At 36.0% G+C, this 19,619-nt stretch overlaps 1 protein-coding gene across 5 annotated transcripts in view; it reads left to right on the top strand.

Annotated features, from left to right (window-relative positions):
• The window catches only part of Cdk14 (cyclin dependent kinase 14), a 593,051-nt gene that overhangs the window by 277,049 nt on the left and 296,383 nt on the right, over positions 1-19,619 (top strand). For all 5 annotated transcript variants that reach the window (XM_074064778.1, XM_074064777.1, XM_074064779.1 and 2 more), the window contains one exon: positions 4,018-4,141. In XM_074064778.1, the coding sequence (XP_073920879.1) occupies positions 4,018-4,141 (124 nt within the window). The remainder of the gene's footprint in view (positions 1-4,017; positions 4,142-19,619) is intronic.

Raw genomic sequence — 19,619 nt, 5'->3', positions numbered from 1 at the left:
AGCTCCTACAGTAGGAGATGGGAAGACAGTTCCTAATATTATTTATCAACATCACAACATCACATTGCCTTTTGTCATGCTTTTATTTCTGAGATTTTAAATAGCAGAAATTGAAATTCACAAAACTTGTGTTTGTTGTACTATATGCTAATTGAGGCTTTTACAAAGTTCATTAAAAAATAAAAGCACTTTGGTTATTTGGGTATATAACTATACTCATCCTTGTATTTAGTAAACATCAGCCTCTAAGAAACATCACACATTAAATGCTGTGTGATGGTAAATAGCTTTGAGTAAGTTCTGTGGTTTTTTAGAGCTTTAGTTTTCTCATACATTGAAAAAGAAAAGAAAAATACAAAATTTAAGAGAGGATTAAGCAGTATATGTTAAAGTTCTTGGGAACAGCTTCTAGACTGAGCCTTTAGTTAATACTAGCCTCCCTTTTGTTTTCAATACCTGAGATTTCATTCAGCAAAGCTGATTCTTACTCTTTCTATGAGTAGCTCCCTCTTTGGTGGTCCTTCTTGTTTTCACATTGTCCTCTGGTATTTAGAAAATCAAGATTGATAGTTGTAACATGGTTTATACAACAACCAAGAGAAGTGACTTTCTTGAAAATTTGAATAGGGAGATTAGGCATTCTTCTGTGTGTCTAAAGAAAGAAATCCCCAAGATTGATTTCTCTACACCTTCCCAAATAGTGCATGGGGCATTCATTTAACTCAGCAAGGGGCTGAGTCCTTAGGGCTTCCAAGTTCTACCTACCAGCGCATATGCTGTTAACCACATGGTTTCAATGACATCTTTTATTGTCCCTTTGCCACCATTATTTTTATGGTATTAGGTTGGTAGTTTAATAATTTTGTGTTTTATCTTCTTTTATTTGTTTATTTTTTCTTCTGAATTTATGTTATACCTGCTTGCTTGGTCTCCTGATCATTTCCCTCAGATAACAAGGGCTTTATCATGTCTTCATTTCAACTTCTGTGTCTAGTGAATGCTCAAGTCAGTTTCCTTTTAAATTTTTATGCATAATGAATTCTGTTTTCAGAGTGGCACGTTTCCTGATTTTTTTCTTCTGACAGGCTATTCTTCCTATAATGACAGAATCAATCCTCAATCTTCTGTGTTGTTAGAGCCTCTCTCCTCTGTGTCTTCAGTATACTCAGTGTGCACTACCGTTCTGGTGCAAATCTCTTTAAGTGGCAGTGATCTGCTCATGTGTCAGTTAAAGCCAATGCAGTATGAGTTCCTCAGTCCAGAGATCACATCTTATACCTAGTTGCCTTTGCACCACTTTTGCATAACAGTACCTACAACATACAGTTGGTGCTTCATTAAATTTTCTGTGAATTTACTGTATGGAGATTTGTTGTTATTTAACTTTGTGCATTGCTCAAAGAGCTAAAACTTTGTTTGGGGCTGTATTTGTCATGTTTGGGACTTGTGTTCACTTACAACTACAGTGTGGAGTTGCATTCTTTCCTAATACTGATTTTCCTAATCTCTTTTTAGGTGGTATCCTATTTGAATAGCTTCTGGATTAGCATGAGGATTATGTATTTTCACTAATTATCAAGAGTATTAAAAGAAGAGCCCTTTGCTACTGCTTGACCTTCCTACTTCTCTCTTTAGCTGCTAGAGAATCATATTCTAGGGTTTCATATCTATTATTATTATTTTATTTGCCACCATACAGATGTTTTAAGTTCAATTCGGTAATCCCATTACTGGTGTAGCAATGCCAACTACTCAATTTACGAAGGTGATTGAGTCACATGATCCATGGAGGGAGGGTAAATACCACACAGGTTAGGTATGTGCAGAGGCCATACAGGGAGGACAGAGAAAGAGCATCACACAGACCAGAGGGGCTGAGAGTGAGCGCCTTGGTCAGGGAAGGCTCCGGGGAGGAGGAGATTCCTGAGAAGAGACATAAAGAATAATGGAGATTCGTAGGCAAAGGATAGAGGGTTTTTCTGATAGGAATGAGTTGAAGACGCAGTTACCAAGTTGAGGGGCACCATGCTCTGAGAGTGGGTGTGGGCAAAGTTTGCTTGGGTCCAGAGAGTGTAGAGTAATAATGACTGAGCACCCAGTTGGAATCTATTCCCAGTTTAGTGGCCTTAGAGGCCATGTTGTTTGATGTTCATATTTTAACCTGTCAGTGGGGAAAGCAGCTTCTGTACAAACATTTTGCCTACTTTTGTTGATTTCTGGCCATAATTCCTATAGTGGGCTGACTGATGGCAGAGGATTTGTAATCAGACTGTCTGAGTTTGAACTGTGACTGTGCCCTTAATTGTTGTGTGATCTTAAGAAACTCCACTCAGTTTATTCACTATACTGGAGATTATGATAGACCTACTTCATTGCAGTTGTCAAACGTTAAATGAGATGGTGTTCTGCAATGCATAGGAAAGCAGCCAGTGTGTGGTGACAGTTATGTGTTTATTAAATTAAAAAGCATTGCTGTAGTGTAAATAGACAACCAACCTACATCACTGCTAGGTTCCAAAGATCAGTTAGCACCTTTCAGAATTCCAAACTGTTTCCTTCCAAACTGCTTATTTTTTTAATTGAATTTGTTATATAGTCTGCCTTTGTGTGTGTTTGCCTTAATTTGCCCATCCTTTATTCCTTCTGTATAAAGGAGAGTGGATATTCTTAGAAGTTATAAATTTGAAATTTCAGGATGTAGGAGACAGAAGTAAGGAATGACACTGGAAGCTGCTGTTAATGGTGGAGTTATCAAGACTTTCCATCTTGTACACAAGAAAGGTTAAGAGCAGGTGAAGTCTAGAGAGATGTTTGCTTCCTGTGTTCTGAGGTTTTAAGGCAGTATTTTAATCTACAGTAATACAGATTTCCACATTCTGGTACTTAGACTCTGAAACCATGACAACAGCCTGTCATTGCCCCATGCATATTATTATACACAAAGGTTTTGAGATCAATTAATTCTACTGTAAAAATGTATACTTGGCTTTTATGGCCTATAGTTAGTTGGAATATCCCAAAAGTGCCAGCTTTTGTGATACTCAAGGAGCTGCTAATCTTTTGCACTTGTATGATCCAGAATCCTTATATTGTCCGTCTTCAAACTCATTTAAAAGTCCTTGAAATTGTCTTTTATTACTAGCTGGTTATATAGACTAAATACTGTTGGCACTTAAAAGTAAGAACACTTATTTTTATTTTTGTTTTTTTAAAATACTATGCCAATTAGATTAAGTTGACAAGTAAATTGTTTTAAACTAGCCTCTTTTTCATAAGCAGACTAATGAATTACACTTTTTGTTATCAAATTATAAACATTTGATAAGGTCCAATAGAAACTTCACAGAGGAGGCCATTAAGTTATATATCCTGCAAAAGAATTGCTCCTGGATATTTGACATCTCTGTATTCCATTTCTTCTCCCTTTAGCATAGGTCTGCTCTGTAATTAGTGAAGGTACACATCTATCTTTAGGTATCAGCCAAATCCCTATGGCCATATGTGCAAAAGCAGTATAATTACAATGTAGTATTAAGTGGACCATGTGACTGTTTTTGTTTTAATTATTTTAAATCATCTTAACTGTCTATTCCTTGAAGTATTTTAATGCGTAAGTTCATGGGCACCATGTTTATGTCATTTTTGCATATTATATTTACATAAACATAGTAAACAGTTCTACAGTTGTCCTTTTTTCTCTATTAGACATCATTTTAGGCCTATAGAAATAAAATATAAAGAACTGATATTTTACATTTGGCTTAATTTATGAAACACAGATTATAGCTCTCTCTGGTAGAGGAGGTATCAATGTGGGTTGATATAATAGGTTTTTAGAAATTTTCAGATTTATTGTCTAATGAATTAGTATTTATATGACAGTATTGCATATTATGTTTAATAATTTAGTAGGAACTTTAGCAGTGAGTCCCCATTTTCATTAAATGTAGACTGTATGTAGAAACTGGCATTTATCTGAATTCAGATTTTAACTTGTGTCTCCTTATTTTTTTTCAGTTGTTTTTATTTCAGTTACTGCGAGGGCTGTCTTATATCCACCAGCGTTATATTTTGCACAGAGACCTGAAACCACAGAACCTCCTGATCAGTGACACGGGGGAGTTGAAGCTGGCAGATTTTGGTAGGAAAACAGTTAATTACCAGTATATTTTGTCACCCTGTGAGAATACCAGGCAGATGGTGGCACTGCATTTGTTTAGGTGCACTTCTGTCATCATAGATCATGGTAAAATTTTTTCTGGAAAGAAGAATTTTTGTCTGTCTTTTCTAACATAAAATATAATGGTTGGTGGGTTTTTATAAAATTTAGGTCATTTCTTTGAGTCTTTCTTAAATAATCATAAGGAAAAATCAGATCTCAGTATATATTATCAAAGAAAAAGTCAGAAAATTTTTGAGCATAATATACTCAAGGATTTTTTTAACTTTTTATTATGAAATTATCAATCATATTCAAAAGTAAAAGAATGGTATAGCCCATCATCCAGCTTCAGAATGAACCAATATTTTGCCAACTTGAAGAAACCTGAAGTGAAACCTCTGGACCATTGAGGGCATTGTAGGATGCACAGTTTTCAGTAGTGTATGTTGCCCTAAGGATTTAATAACTTAGAAATCTAGGGACAGTTTAACCTTTCAAGAAGGAGTATTTTTTTAACATTATAAATGCAGACACTTACTCCTGTTTAAATTTCAGTTAGAGTCAGCCCATGATAAGTTACTCCTTCCTTACAAGTTTTGGTCTTTTACAACTTAGACAATTTCCTCCAGACATGTCTTTGAGCATCCAAGGGGGAGTAAAACTGATGTAGCCTCCTCCCCAGATCCCCTTTCCTCCATAGAGTCTGATGTTTCTGCATTACCCAGGCTCTCTATCCCATCAGCATCCTGTTCAGTTGGTGCCCGGCACTGGGGAATGATGCCTGATGGCAGCCTGATATGTTGACATCGCATTGCCTCAATTATTTTTGAATACATATTCCGATTAGAAATTTGTTCCATTAAGAATGGAATGAAAATATTACTCTTGAGACATAAGGATGCCTGAGGTTGGCACATGGGCTTCTGCTGAAATGTGACTGTCATTTCCCACTCCAATCCCGAACAAATAATGGAAAATGGGAAATGATTATTTCTCATTTCAAGGTTAGTAGACAGTTGAATTAATGCCTTTGAGTGAGTGTACTCTGTTGGGTTTGGTGTATTTTTTTTCTTCAAAAAATTAAACAAAATTTAGCATGATTAGAGTTATATTCCAAAACTTGGTTGTCTGTCTTCATCTACTCTGATGAAAATAATTACGCTCTGTGTGTGTGTGTGTATTTCTGTGTGTATTGTTTATTGCCAAATCTGGCATTTAGATTATAGGTGGCTAGGTGTAAAGTCTTTCTATTATAGATTAGAAAATAATGGGAGGAGGGTTGATGAAGGAGAAAAGGTTTGCAGTTCCTGAAATCCAAGGTTAGTAGATTTGCCTTGAACATATTTTGTAATTTATCAGTAACAGTAAATTTAAAAGGATTTACAGTGATGTTCTTATGGCATGCTAATACACTATAAAATATTTGTTATAATAAATTATTATTTTGAACGTTTAATTGTATCGAACATATTTTTGTTTGTTTATAAAATATATTTTGTTAGAATTATTTGTGTACGTGACTAAGGATTTGTCTACATAACTGCACTCAATGGGATTATATGTAGGTTCTTTCTGGGCATAATTTTTTAAGATGTTTTTATTATAATATCCTGGTAAATTCATCTTAGAAGAGTCTCACGAATCTTTAAAATTGACATTTGATAATATCATATTCAGAAACATATTAAAGCATAATTTTATAAACTTAAAATTGTTTTTAAAGAAAATTAGTATATTTAAAAAGTATGAACAACTCAGAGATGACAAATGTTAACAATCCAATTGTATCTATCTTCTTCCTTTTCCTTTCTTGCTTCGTCTGCTTCTTATATACCCCCCAAAAAAAGAAACATGCTACTTTATAGATATTTTTATATAAGAATAACTGAATGTTTTCTCATGTTATTAAGTATTTGTAACAACTGAAATTTTTCCATTACTGGCCCAAACTTAGTGTCAGTACAATCCTTTATCAATGAGAATTTTAGTGCTTTCTAATTATTTATAATTATACACAGTCCTGTTTTGAAACTGTTTGTAGTGAATGCTATCAGTGCTACAACGTGCAATGGTGAGGGTTTTAAAGCAATTGATTTTTCAACCCACACTGCTCTGCAGAGTTGTACCCCTGCTCCTCCCCTCAGTGTCAAGGACCCAGGCATATAGCTTGAGATGCATACTTGGCATACATCCTGTGCACAGGGTGTAATAAGTGAGACTCATTCACCAACTGACAGTTTCCTGCAATTAATTGTGCATTATTTTTGTCTTTTAATTTAAGACATGCAATTAACTGTGATTTACTGTGTTGGGCACGTGAGTGTCTGAGATGAAGGAAACTATAGAGAAGCTTAATACTCAAAATGAGATAGTTTCAGGCAGCAGAACAATTAGAAACACAAGTCTTAACTCAGAGTTTGGCATATGAGGAGCTTTAGAAACCACTTCTTTGTCTTACCTTTTCTTATATGAACAATACCACAAAATTTTGATTAAAAAAGGAAATGCAATTTGTATGTTTGCATTTCGCATATTGTAAATGCTACTTGCTTATTAGAAAACACATTGGGAGGTAATAACGCTTAAATTTATTAGGTTTTCTCTATGTTCTAGACACTTAGAAATTCTTTCTTTATTATCCCATCAACCAAGTAAGGTGTAGTAGTAAGTAACCCATCTGTTTTGAGAGTGGCATGAGGTTCAGAGAGGCTTAGAAGCTTGGGCTAAAATTGCAAAGCCAGAATTTCATATCTTCCAATCTAAGGTGGCCCAAGCTCTTTATTTTTATATGTATAGATTTTTTGCTTTATAGGGCTGCCTAATTCTCTAGTAAATTATTGATCATTTTACAGATATATACATACACACATATATGTATTTACTGTTTTCTGCATATAGCAAATATGATACTCATACCACATAAATAGATTGCACTAATACAAAAAATGCATCTCATAACAAGAATATTTGTCACTTGACTAAGTCATTAGTCATTGTGAGTTCACACTTGATACTTGGCAGATGGTTTATCTCCTGACCAGTAATTTATTTACAGACCCATTCAGCTTTTTAAACAGAATGTAGTTCTGAATTCTCAGTGGTCAGAATGCTTCAGCAAGTTTTTTTCTGATAGGAAAAGTCATCTTTGAGCACTTACCTGAGCCTTATTTTCAAAATGTATTTGGAATATGCAAATTCTTATGGATTTAGAATCATTGGGGCTTTCCTATTGTACCATTAAATTGAGCAGGGGCATTCAGACTCATTTTCAACTAGAGTTTGTCTAGTTGTTTGTCTTCACATTATCTATAAGAAAAATATTTCAAATTTCTTTGTCATCCTGTGTCTTCATCACCTTACTGCTCAGTGTACACTGTGGTGCAACCAGATCCCACATTTGTTCCCATTGTCACTGCCTTTTCCTTGGCCTTTCCCTTTATCTGTGATAATACTTCTCATATCACTGTCTTTCTCATCTTAGAGCTTTAGTTCGTGTAAGTAGAACCTTTCTCATTATCATCCATCTTAACTGCTTCAATAGCACTTCTGTTACAATGAAATTCTTTTGTTCATTTATTTTTTTTGCCTCAGCTACTTAATTATAAAGTCTAAAAGTACAGAAACTTGTAGTCCTGCTCCAACTGCATAGTAGATGCTTAGTATATAGTGGATGCTCAGTAAATGTTGGTTGAATGAATAAGAAATATGCATGACCAAACCAACTGTCTGAAGACTAATACTCACTTGAATTTATGAATTACTGCTTGATTAGCATTAGCAAACTAGAAGTTTATAAAATATTTTTCCTTATCAGTGCTGTCCTGGATCTGCACAAAGTGTGGATCGATTTGATGCGTGTATGTAGTGCTGAGCTTCAAGATTGTGTCAAGTCTCTTACATATAAGCCTCGCACACATGCATGGTATTTATTGTTTTGTAACCTCAGGCTGCAGAAATAATCATCACTGAGTGAATGTAAACATACCCAAAAGATGCATAAGATACGAATTTTTAGTCTGCACATCACAACTCATTGCCTAGTTGAACTATTCTTATAGCAAAGTTTGCAAATACTGAAGTCAGAAATCTGTCTCTGTAATGAAATGTGGCTTTAAAGAAATCATTTATCCCTTTTGAAACTCATACTCCCTATATGGAAGAGAGAGGGAGAAAGGGAGAGAGGGAGGGAGAGAGATAGAAAGGGAGAAAGGAAGAGAAGGAGGGAGAGAGGGAGGAAGGGAGGAGAGGAACAGATAGTTTTTAAGGTTCATTTGCTGCTAGTCTTTTATGTTGTACATTTCTGAAAATTTTAATCTGTTTTCTAATGACCAGATATTTCCTGGAGGTGAAATCTCTCTGCTGAGTCTGGAAACAGTGCTATACCATCCCACCCTAGACTCTAGCTTTTTGTGCGATTTTCTGAAAAGTCAAGTAGAGGAAATGTATGCTTTTGTGATATGTATCGAGTGCACATTAAAAGAAAATTGTTGAAGCTCTACAAGTAAATGCATAAATGTACCCAGTAGTTAAAGTTTATAATAGTTATGAAAACCTAAAGGTATTTTTCCATCTAAGTGAGACTAAAGCAAAATGGATAAGTCTCTAGAATTGCAGCTTCCTGCAATTCATGAAGATTGTGTTGGTGTCATCCACATTTGACAGCAATCTTGTGCTATTTTTAAGGGTTATATTCTAACAGTGTTGAAAGACAGTTGGGTTAAATTTGTCCTTGAAAAAGAGAGACAGAAAGAAGTCTGTTGTGTAAACATTTAAAGTCTTGGCTTATTTTATTGGCTTTCCTAATAAAGGAACCGAGTTAAACAGCTCTATGGTTTTAATCGAGTAAATCACACAGATCTCTTTGCCTCCCGAGGCCTGAAACACTACCTTCCTAGTGTTGATGCTTTTTTCCTCCAGGCTGTTCCTTGACTAGAGTTTAGAAAGGAAATTATTGTACATCACATTTTAGATTAATTTAAGGAACATACCAGAAATGTGACTGTGTAGAGGACATAGTAAGTGCATTGTTTGTTTGTTATATGCCTCTCAGAATTCACCTAGGAAGTAATAGAAAACAGAAAGAGATCAGCTTCTTTCAGATACAAAGTAGAGTCTATCAGTTTGATAAATATAAATTCTCTAAGTAAAAGTCTCAAAGGTATAGACACTTACCTATATTTTATCATTCACATACAAATTTATCATTGTAGGTATAGTTAAAATTAAAGTTCGATATAGTTTACCCATGTGTTTTAAAGTCTGCCAGATTCAATTTTACTATATTTTTAGCACACATTTTCTACTAACAAAATGACTTTATTACCTAATGCAGTATCACTCTAATTTAAACAGGTCCTTGAACAGTTTAACACATAAACAGTTTCAATGCAAAGTTTAGACAGTTGCTTTTATGTAGATCTAAAAGTGAAGGATATATTTAGAATAATTGATGCTCCAATATAAGATAAATAAAGGGCTCTTTTCCTCCCCCCAGTTTTTTCTAGGAAACTCCATTAAAGCTGCCAATGAAAATGTGTGTACTTTAAAATCTATCTAGTAGATCATCACAATTACATGTTAGAGATAATTTTGATTTGATGTGTGAACTAGACAATTATTTTCACTGGACTCATTATTTTTAAAATGTAGCTTTTGAAAAGGAATATTAATCTTAAAGTTTTCTTCTCCCTGACCTTAAAATCCATCATTCATATTCATAGTTTAAATTTTGTCTAATATCCTACTCCTCCTCAAGTTGTTTTCCATTTATGAGGAAAAATGGTGGTGATGATGGTGTTAATATTGTTTTTCTGTTTTTTGTTATCAAAATGCAACATTTCCAAGGCATGTTAAAATGCTAAATGTATGAAATTTTTTTTTCTTTAAAAAAAACTACTTTTAGGTTTAGAGCAACTTTGAAGAACAGGCTCCCATTCTGTCAATATGTGCCAGAAAAGCGGCATCTTTGTAATAACTGCTGAACCTATATTACCCATCAGTATCACTCCAACTCCATATTTATTAGAATGACATTTATAAACTATTACAGTGTTATTCAGAATAGTTTCACTGCCCTGAAACTCATCTAGATGAATTTTTTAAAAAGCTGATACATGAAAAGAAGGATGCATATGAATTGCAACTAATACGCATACATGAATATCTATGCAAAATCTCTCTGTGCAGTCACCATAAACCAGATTGAAGCAATGTGGATAGGGGTTGATTGCTAAGAACTGCAGCTTTAAACTCCATGGAAATGAGAAAATTTGAAAGAGTTAGCTCAGTTTCAGCCAAATCATATACGTGAGGTAATGAGACATCTTTAAATACAGAACATACTGCTACAAATAGAGCTGATCATCTTATTCTCCTCTGTTGATGGAAATCTTCTGGGCAGAGGGATTTCAATATGCAAAAATATTGTGGGTTTTTTTTCCCTATATAATATGAGGAAAGAATTTTGTGCAGTGAATCAGATAAGTGATACTGGATTTGAGTAGAAATATAGCCATGTATCCTTAGGAAATATACCCATAGGGAAAGACTTTATGGGCAAAACATGGTAACTGGAGTGGAAAGGTGGTAGATGATGTTAAGAAGAGTAGCCAAGAATTATGAACCATGCCACTATGTCACACCTGCTGGTCTGATGACATATGTCAGCTGAGCAGTGAGAGTCCATGAGGAAGGTGGGACCCAGAATACAGATATCACTGTGTACCACAACTGAAACTACAACATATGACTTAAATAAGCTGCAAGAAATGACACAAAGAACATTTCTCACAAGTAGACTTATAGGAAACCTTGTTGGAAATAAAAGTTGGAATGAAGTCTCAATAATTTTTGAATTATGGAACCACTCTTTTTAATTGTATTCCTGGAAGAAATTAAGGCATTCAGAAGCCATTTAGGCAGATGAAGCCTGAATTGACTTAAACAGTGTGACTAGTTCCACCGAAAAAATATACTTGACTTCTTCCAGTGGGAGTAATTTTCTGGTCACCTGTCTTTTCCATGGTACTCTGCTCTTTTTCACTCGTAACACTTTTAACACCAACTTTTTTTTTTTGCAACCATGATCTATTTTTTTCATTTTTCTTTTATTATTCATATGTGCATACAAGGCTTGGTTCATTTCTCCCCCCTGCCCCCACCCCCTCCCTTACCACCCACTCCGCCCCCTCCCTCTCCCCCCCCTCAATACCCAGCAGAAACTATTTTGCCCTTATTTCTAATTTTGTTGTAGAGAAAGTATAAGCAATAATAGGAAGGAACAAGGGTTTTTGCTGGTTAAGATAAGGATAGCTATACAGGGCATTGACTCACATTGATTTCCTGTGCGTGGGTGTTACCTTCTAGGTTAATTCTTTTTGATCTAACCTTTTCTCTAGTAACTGTTCCCCTTTTCCTATTGGCCTCAGTTGCTTTAAGGTATCTGCTTTAGTTTCTCTGCGTTAAGGGCAACAAATGCTAGCTAGTTTTTTAGGTGTCTTACCTATCCTCACCCCTCCCTTGTGTGCTCTCGCTTTTATCATGTGCTCACAGTCCAATCCCCTTGTTGTGTTTGCCCTTGATCTAATGTCCACATATGAGGGAGAACATACGATTTTTGGTTTTTTGAGCCAGGCTAACCTCACTCAGAATGATGTTCTCCAATTCCATCCATTTACCAGCGAATGATAACATTTCGTTCTTCTTCATGGCTGCATAAAATTCCATTGTGTATAGATACCACATTTTCTTAATCCATTCGTCAGTGGTGGGGCATCTAGGCTGTTTCCATAACTTGGCTATTGTGAATAGTGCCGCAATAAACATGGATGTGCAGGTGCCTCTGGAGTAACAGTCTTTTGGGTATATCCCCAAGAGTGGTATTGCTGGATCAAATGGTAGATCGATGTCCAGCTTTTTAAGTAGCCTCCAAATTTTTTTCCAGAGTGGTTGTACTAGTCTACATTCCCACCAACAGTGTAAGAGGGTTCCTTTTTCCCCGCATCCTCGCCAACACCTGTTGTTGGTGGTGTTGCTGATGATGGCTATTCTAACAGGGGTGAGGTGGAATCTTAGCGTGGTTTTAACTTGCATTTCCTTTATTGCTAGAGATGGTGAGCATTTTTTCATGTGTTTTCTGGCCATTTGAATTTCTTCTTTTGAGAAAGTTCTGTTTAGTTCACGTTAACACCAACTTTTAAAAGATTTCCTCCCCACAGCAAAAACTAGTTAGCCAACCACTCTTTACACCAACAGGGTCTAAGATTTAATTTAATCCTGACACTAACTACCTAGAGTTTTCACAGACCCCATAGGTTAAGGGATCTGACCTACAAGACTGACTCAATGTTATTTATTTACTTTTTTTTTTTTTTTTTTGGTGTCACTGGGGTTAGAACTCAGGGCTTTGTGCTTGCCAGGCAGCGATTCTATTGCTTCAGCCACTCGCCCAGCCCTTTAGTCTCTGGTTATTTTTTATAGTGGCTCACTTTTTGTCCAGGCCATTCTGCACTGTGATCTTCCTATTTTATGTTTCCTAGTGTAGCTAATGTGGCAGTCATGCACAACCATGCTGGTTTTTCCTACTGAGATGGTGTCTTGAGAACTCTCCCACTTCCTGGGCTGTATTGGAACCATGATCCTCCTGATCTCAGCCTCCCAAGTAGCTAGGTTTATAGATAGCTACTATAAACCTAGTGGTTTATAGTAGCCTATCATGCCCCCACTTTAGGTACCAGTGGCAAGTCCCAGACCTCATATATTTTTGAATGACCAGCTATTATTTGGGCTTCCCACAACTCCCTCCTTGGTTTCAGTAATTTGCTAAAATGGCTTACAGAACTCAAAAGCACAATTTGCGTAGATTTACTGGTTTACTATAGGGATCATCTTGGGAGCACCCAAATGGAAGAAGTGCAAAGGGAAGGGTGTGAAGGGAGGGGAGTACTTTGCTTCCATGTTCTTTCCAGGATTGTCAACGTCTCAGAACATCATTGTGTTCACCAACCTGGAAACTCTCTGAACCTCACCATTTATCTATAGAACCCATCCATCAGTCAGTCATCTGCTTAGCATTCAAAGAAGATAGTCCTATTGCTCTGGAGATTCCTAGGGTCTTATGAGTCCTTCTGTCAGGAACTGAGGACTAGAGACCAAATGTTACAAACAATCACTCTTGTCCACCCCTTAGGAAATTCCGAGAGTTTTAGGGGTTTAGAACTCTGATAAGATCAGAGCTGAAGATCAAATCTATATTTCTTAATATATCATTATATCATATACAGGTTAGAAATACAGTACACATTCTGTGTTACTCCTCTAGGTAAAGGTGTAACAGAGCTCTGTGTAAAAATGAATGAGTCTGAAAGGTAAAACTTTTTACACGGAAGCAAATATTCTCAAGTGAAAAGTCAAGCTAAAGTAAAGTGCACCCAGATGAATATAGTACAGATCCTCCAGCCACATGAATAAGTTTGAATCCCAACTCAGCTGCTTATAACTAGTGTGTCTTTGGGTAAGTTACCAAAATTCTTTGTGCCTTAACTCACTTATTAAAATGGGGATGATGGCAATACTGTATACTTCACAAAATTGTTAAAAGAACTTAAAAAGTTAATACCCGCAAATCATTTTATAACAGGGACTTGCTTGTAGATAGTCATGTGAATTTCATGCTTATCACTAACCTCTCAGATGTTCACAATGCTATTTATTTTTACCCTAAAATGTATGAGAAACCTTCTTGCTTTCCTGAACAAGGATACTATAAGAATTAAAATTCAGTAGTTCATTCAACAGATTTTTAATGAGTGCATATTATATACCCCAGCACTATATTAGATGCTGGGTATCCACTGCTAAGTCAGAGATGTCGTTCAGATCAAGGATCCATGGCTCCTATACTCCTCCTCTAAGTTTTCTTTTCAGCCTTGGGCATCACCATTTTAAGTTATCAGTTACCATGTTATACAAAGGTATAACCTGGGAACTAAGGAAATTTTTAAAGGATTGATTATTTAATTATTATGTTGCATATTTTATGGTAATTATCATCTATTTTAAAGCCTAACAATTTAAAAAAGAATTATCTCTGTAATAATGTTAACAACTTTCTGTTGTTTGTACTTCAGAATTAAAAATATGTTCCCATCATGGTGCTATTCAACTTAACTTTCTGGTAGAAACACTAAGACTAATTTAATAAAAGGGAATCATCCATATGCTAACATTTTTATGTCAGATTTATATCTCTAGTGTCATGCCTCAAGAATAAAATTGTACTTCCTGTTAATTCCTTTAAAAGATAGAACACTTTCTTAGCTTAATGTGAAACCACTGGTATTATAATATTCTCTTCTCATAAACAACTGAGTGGCTTTTGCCAAATGTTTTCATTAGAAGGAAGTTATAAATGAAAAAATTCTGTGGCCCATAGGAAAAATCAGTCCTAAAGAAAAGCATTATACCTTGCTTGGTACATGCAGCTGGCTTTTGTATTCCAGGTCCCCCTCTGAGGATTCAGACATCTGCAGATGAAAAACATTTGAATAAAAAAAATGACATCTCTCCTGAGCACATACAGACTTTTTCTTCCTGCCACTGTTCTCTAAACCATAAATTTGGTAACTATTTGCATAATAATCACTTTGTATTAGATATTATTAGTAATCCAGAAAGGATTTAAAGTATAGGGAAATTGTTTAGATTATATGCAAATAATATGCTATTTTGTATAATGGACTTAGCATCCTCAGATTTTTAGTATCTGGGGGGATTCTTTGGAGATACAGACAGATCAGTTTAAAAAATTCTAGATGGGGAAGGTCCCAATCTAAAAGGAACAAGACTGCTGTTCAGCATCAATGTTTGTGGTCTTTTGAGAACAAATCTTGCTGAAAGTATTACTTGTCTATTGTTAAGTAACATGGAAGCTAAATGTGAAATGGAGTTTTGATTTCTAGAAGTCTTTCACTGCTCTGTAAAACAGTGAAATTAGAAGAAAAGTAAAGATCATTATAACTTGTTTTCTAGGGCTTTTGGCAGCTTTTTTCTTAATTAGATTGATGTCATAGTTTATTTGAACAGTTTTTAAATCTCAAGATAATAGATATACAACTAGAAATATGCATAAATTAAGGAAGACCCTTACATTCTTTAATAAGATGTGGATAAATTATCAAAATGAATGACTCGAAATAGTGGTCAATTGTGGATTCTTCAGCAGTTTCATATAAATCAAGTGATTTGTAGCTTGTATCCTTCCTTTCACTGAAAAATGTCAGTACCCTACAGTTTTTCAGCATTGTCTGTTGACAGTAAACTGTATCATTAGATCTTGAGATTTGCTTTTTTATTTGACTTCCTGTGTGAATGAAATGTGTGTGGTCTGCTTTGGATGTGGGTACCAGTATAGAAATAAAGAACTAGAGTTTTGCCTGCTACCAGATGGCAGAAGTCAGTCTGAAGAGTATTCTGACTTCTGAATATTAACTTCAACATTTGGAAGCATTCTAGTTGTTGAATTATACGGACATTTGATCTGCAGCAGTTGACATAGATTGCTTTTAGGACATGAAATTGACTCCATTTTCAGTTATTTTCAATTACAGTAATAGCCTTTTAGTGTTTACAAAGTGTTTCTTAGCTCTTTATTTTATTTTATTCTCAACCCGGTGAAGTAGGCAGGACAAGACTCATTACCCTCTTTTTGTGTAAATTTGTCTTGTTGGAAAACAGTGTGTGATCTGCTTTTGCTCCTAAAGATATCATGCTTGGATATTTAGAGAGATGCCAGAGAATACTATGGAAATATTTGAAAACCTTTTTGTCCTTGAATGATTTTTAGGAGGAGTTAGTCATTTTCCTCCAATTAGATGATTATTAGCCCTTTTGCTCACCTATCCTGCCTTGTTTCTGAGGCATTCAGCTTTGGATTTCTGCATCTTTTAACTACTTCTGTAAATCTAAATCTAAAACGTCATTTCTAAAACTGTGTTCCATGGTACATACATTAATGAAAACTAATTTTAAAAATCATAAGTTTCCTTGGTCAAATCCATTTAGGAGTGAACTGAATATGAATCTTGTCCCTCCCTCCTCCCTCCAGTGGAACAATACCCATTAGCTAGTGATTAAAGGAAGGCTCTTAGTCTTTTTGTATTTAAAATAAAATCTGCCATTGTTTTTCTTAGATTTATTGATTAAGGACAAATTTTTGGCAGCATAGAACATAAATTTGCTGCAATCAGTCAGCCAGTTCTTCTGAAGGATCTACTGAGGAATCATTGGTTCTTTGAGTCTGGTGGACTGAGTGCTTCAGCTCCAAGCTTGTTGTTGGCTAGAGGACCCTGGTAGTCCCTGCCTTTGTGGACCTCTCCAGTTGAATGCTTGCTTCATTCAACAAAGTAACAAGTAACTTTTTATGCTGAACATGAGATCAGAAAGGGCATGAGAGTTTTACTTGAGAGATTTAGAGGGGACAATCCAAAGTCATTTCAAAAAATGAGCAGGATTTAATAAAGTTTCTGAGACAAAGACCAAGATAGGGCCTAGTATTAGTAAAGGTGGGTGAGGTTTTTACAATCCTTTACTACTAACATACCAAAGGACATGAGCAGAGATGGTGATGGGTGTGTGCGCAGCAAATCGGAGTAGATTACATGTCAGTTAGGGTGGCAGCAGCATCAGATAACAACTTCTTGGTTATAATTTTTGAAAATTTATTCGCAGCCTCTCTCCATATGGCTATTAAGCAACTGCTGACTGAGGTCCTCTTGATTTATTCTCTTTAGCTCACAGACTGTGCTAGGCAGACTTGTTTCCATCTACCACCTGCCCCTCCTGGTGGTGGTCTCCAAGTGCTGCCTTTGCTCAGGTACATCTGGAAAGGCAGTCAAATGCAGGGCCCAGGGCCACAGGGCTATGGCACAAGAGGATTGCAATACACATTTCTCTGGACTCCAGTCAGCTATAACCTGCTGCCAGTACTTGGGCTAGAACCAAGCCCTGCTGAGCTATGCCTTGGGAACCTTGCCAGAGCCCTGAGCTGGGTGCCTGCAATTGTCTGCGTTGCCATGTACACAGCCAGTTGACAGATGCAGGGAGGGCAAGGCTGAGAGAGTAAGTCCTGATCCTCTGGGTAGAAGGAGACAGACAGCCAAGATTGGCATCAAAGACTGAGACTGAAATGCTAAGAACCCACATCTTCTCCAGAAGCATTTCCCTTGTGCAGAGCTGACCGCAACAAAAGGCAGACTCATTTAGTAGTGAAATGTGCTCAAAATAAAACATGCTAGCAAAGGATCTGGAAGAAAATATTTCTTCTGTTACTAATTAGCTGATTGACCTTGAACAAGTCATTCAAATGGATAGTTTTGTTTTTTTTAAGTTAAAAAAATAGGACTAGATTTCAGTGATCATTATGCTTTAAATTCCAGGCTTTGATACTTTAAAATGTGCCTTAAAACTATCTCTTATGTAAGTTTTTTCCATTCCTTACCAGATGTATATATAATCTCTGACCATTTCCTTAAACATATCTTTGCTAACTTCAAAGTAAATTTCTGCTTGGCCCATGAGAAATGAAAGAAACTAACAAATACAGATTCATTGTGACTGCCAACCTTATTTGGAATGAAGATTTTATGGTTATTTTAGTCATTTTCTCTAGTCCATTCTACTCTGCTTATAACAGAATATCACAGACTAGGTAATTTGTAAAGAATAGGCATTTCTTTCTTCATAGTTCTGGCGGCTGAGAAGTGCAAAATTAAGGTGCCAGCATGGAGCAAAAGCCTTCTTGATGCATCCTGCCATGATGGAAGGTGGAATGACAAGTGACTCTGTGTGTGTGTGTGTGTGTGTGTGTTTGAGGTAGGAGAAGTGGGCTGAACTTCTTCATTCATAATGAACCCACTCCTGCAATAATGACATTATTCCACTTGTGAAAATAGATTCCTTATTGTCTAATCACCTCTTAAAGATCCTACTTCTTAGTACTGTTACCATGACCCTTAAACTTCAACGTGATTTTGAGAGTGGACAGTACTCAGACCATAGCAGTCATCATTCCAGTTGCTGCAAAAGGTACTAAGAAAAAGAGTAGTAACATTTTTAACGCTTTTAAAAATTTTTGTTTTTAAAAGTGAACAAGGCAATTTTTTTTCCAGTACTTGGGTTCAAAACCAGAGTCTCATGCATGGTAGGCAAGTGCGCTACCACTGAGCTGTATACCTAGCCCTTCAAGTCAAAATTTGAAAAGAATCATTCTTTTCCTTGCATTAAAAAAGGCAATGCAAAAAATAAAGAAAAAGCAATGCACAATTTTTCCTTTCTTTCTTTATATGTATTCATTGTTGTAAATGTTAAGAATAAGATAATACCAAATAAAAATAATCTAAAACTCTTGCTTATTATCTTTTGAATGTAATCACAGTAGCTATTTAATTGTTTTCTAAATACCTTCAATTCCTTACTTTCATGCATGTCTCTGCATAATGGAAGTTATACCATTGATAATATTGATAGTTTTTTTCACTAATGTACCAGTGAGATTTTTTCATATATTAGCTTTTTTAGTTTTAAGTGTTATTTTTAAAGGAGGTTATAAATAGTTTTTTTTTTTTCATTTTTCTTTTATTATTCATATGTGCATACAAGGCTTGGTTCATTTCTCCCCCCTGCCCCCACCCCCTCCCTTACCACCCACTCCACCCCCTCCCGCTCCCCCCCTCAATACCCAGCAGAAACTATTTTGCCCTTATTTCTAATTTTGTTGTAGAGAGAGTATAAGCAATAATAGGAAGGAACAAGGGGTTTTGCTGGTTGAGATAAGGATAGCTATACAGGGCATTGACTCACATTGATTTCCTGTGCGTGGGTGTTACCTTCTAGGTTAATTCTTTTTAATCTAACCTTTTCTCTAGTTCCTGGTCCCCTTTTCCTATTGGCCTCAGTTGCTTTAAGGTATCTGCTTTAGTTTCTTTGCATTAAGGGCAACAAATGCTAGCTAGTTTTTTAGGTGTCTTACCTATCCTCACCCCTCCCTTGTGTGCTCTCGCTTTTATCATGTGCTCATAGTCCAATCCCCTTGTTGTGTTTGCCCTTGATCTAATGTCCACATATGAGGGAGAACATACGATTTTTGGTCTTTTGAGCCAGGCTAACCTCACTCAGAATGATGTTCTCCAATTCCATCCATTTACCAGCGAATGGTAACATTTCGTTCTTCTTCATGGCTGCATAAAATTCCATTGTGTATAGATACCACATTTTCTTAATCCATTCGTCAGTGGTGGGGCATCTAGGCTGTTTCCATAACTTGGCTATTGTGAATAGTGCCGCAATAAACATGGATGTGCAGGTGCCTCTGGAGTAACAGTCTTTTGGGTATATCCCCAAGAGTGGTATTGCTGGATCAAATGGTAGATCGATGTCCAGCTTTTTAAGTAGCCTCCAAATT

Source organism: Castor canadensis, chromosome 2, assembly GCF_047511655.1.
Source record: "Castor canadensis chromosome 2, mCasCan1.hap1v2, whole genome shotgun sequence".
NCBI classification, from domain to species: Eukaryota; Metazoa; Chordata; class Mammalia; order Rodentia; family Castoridae; genus Castor; species Castor canadensis.
This window is presented reverse-complemented; position numbering and strand designations above follow the sequence as displayed.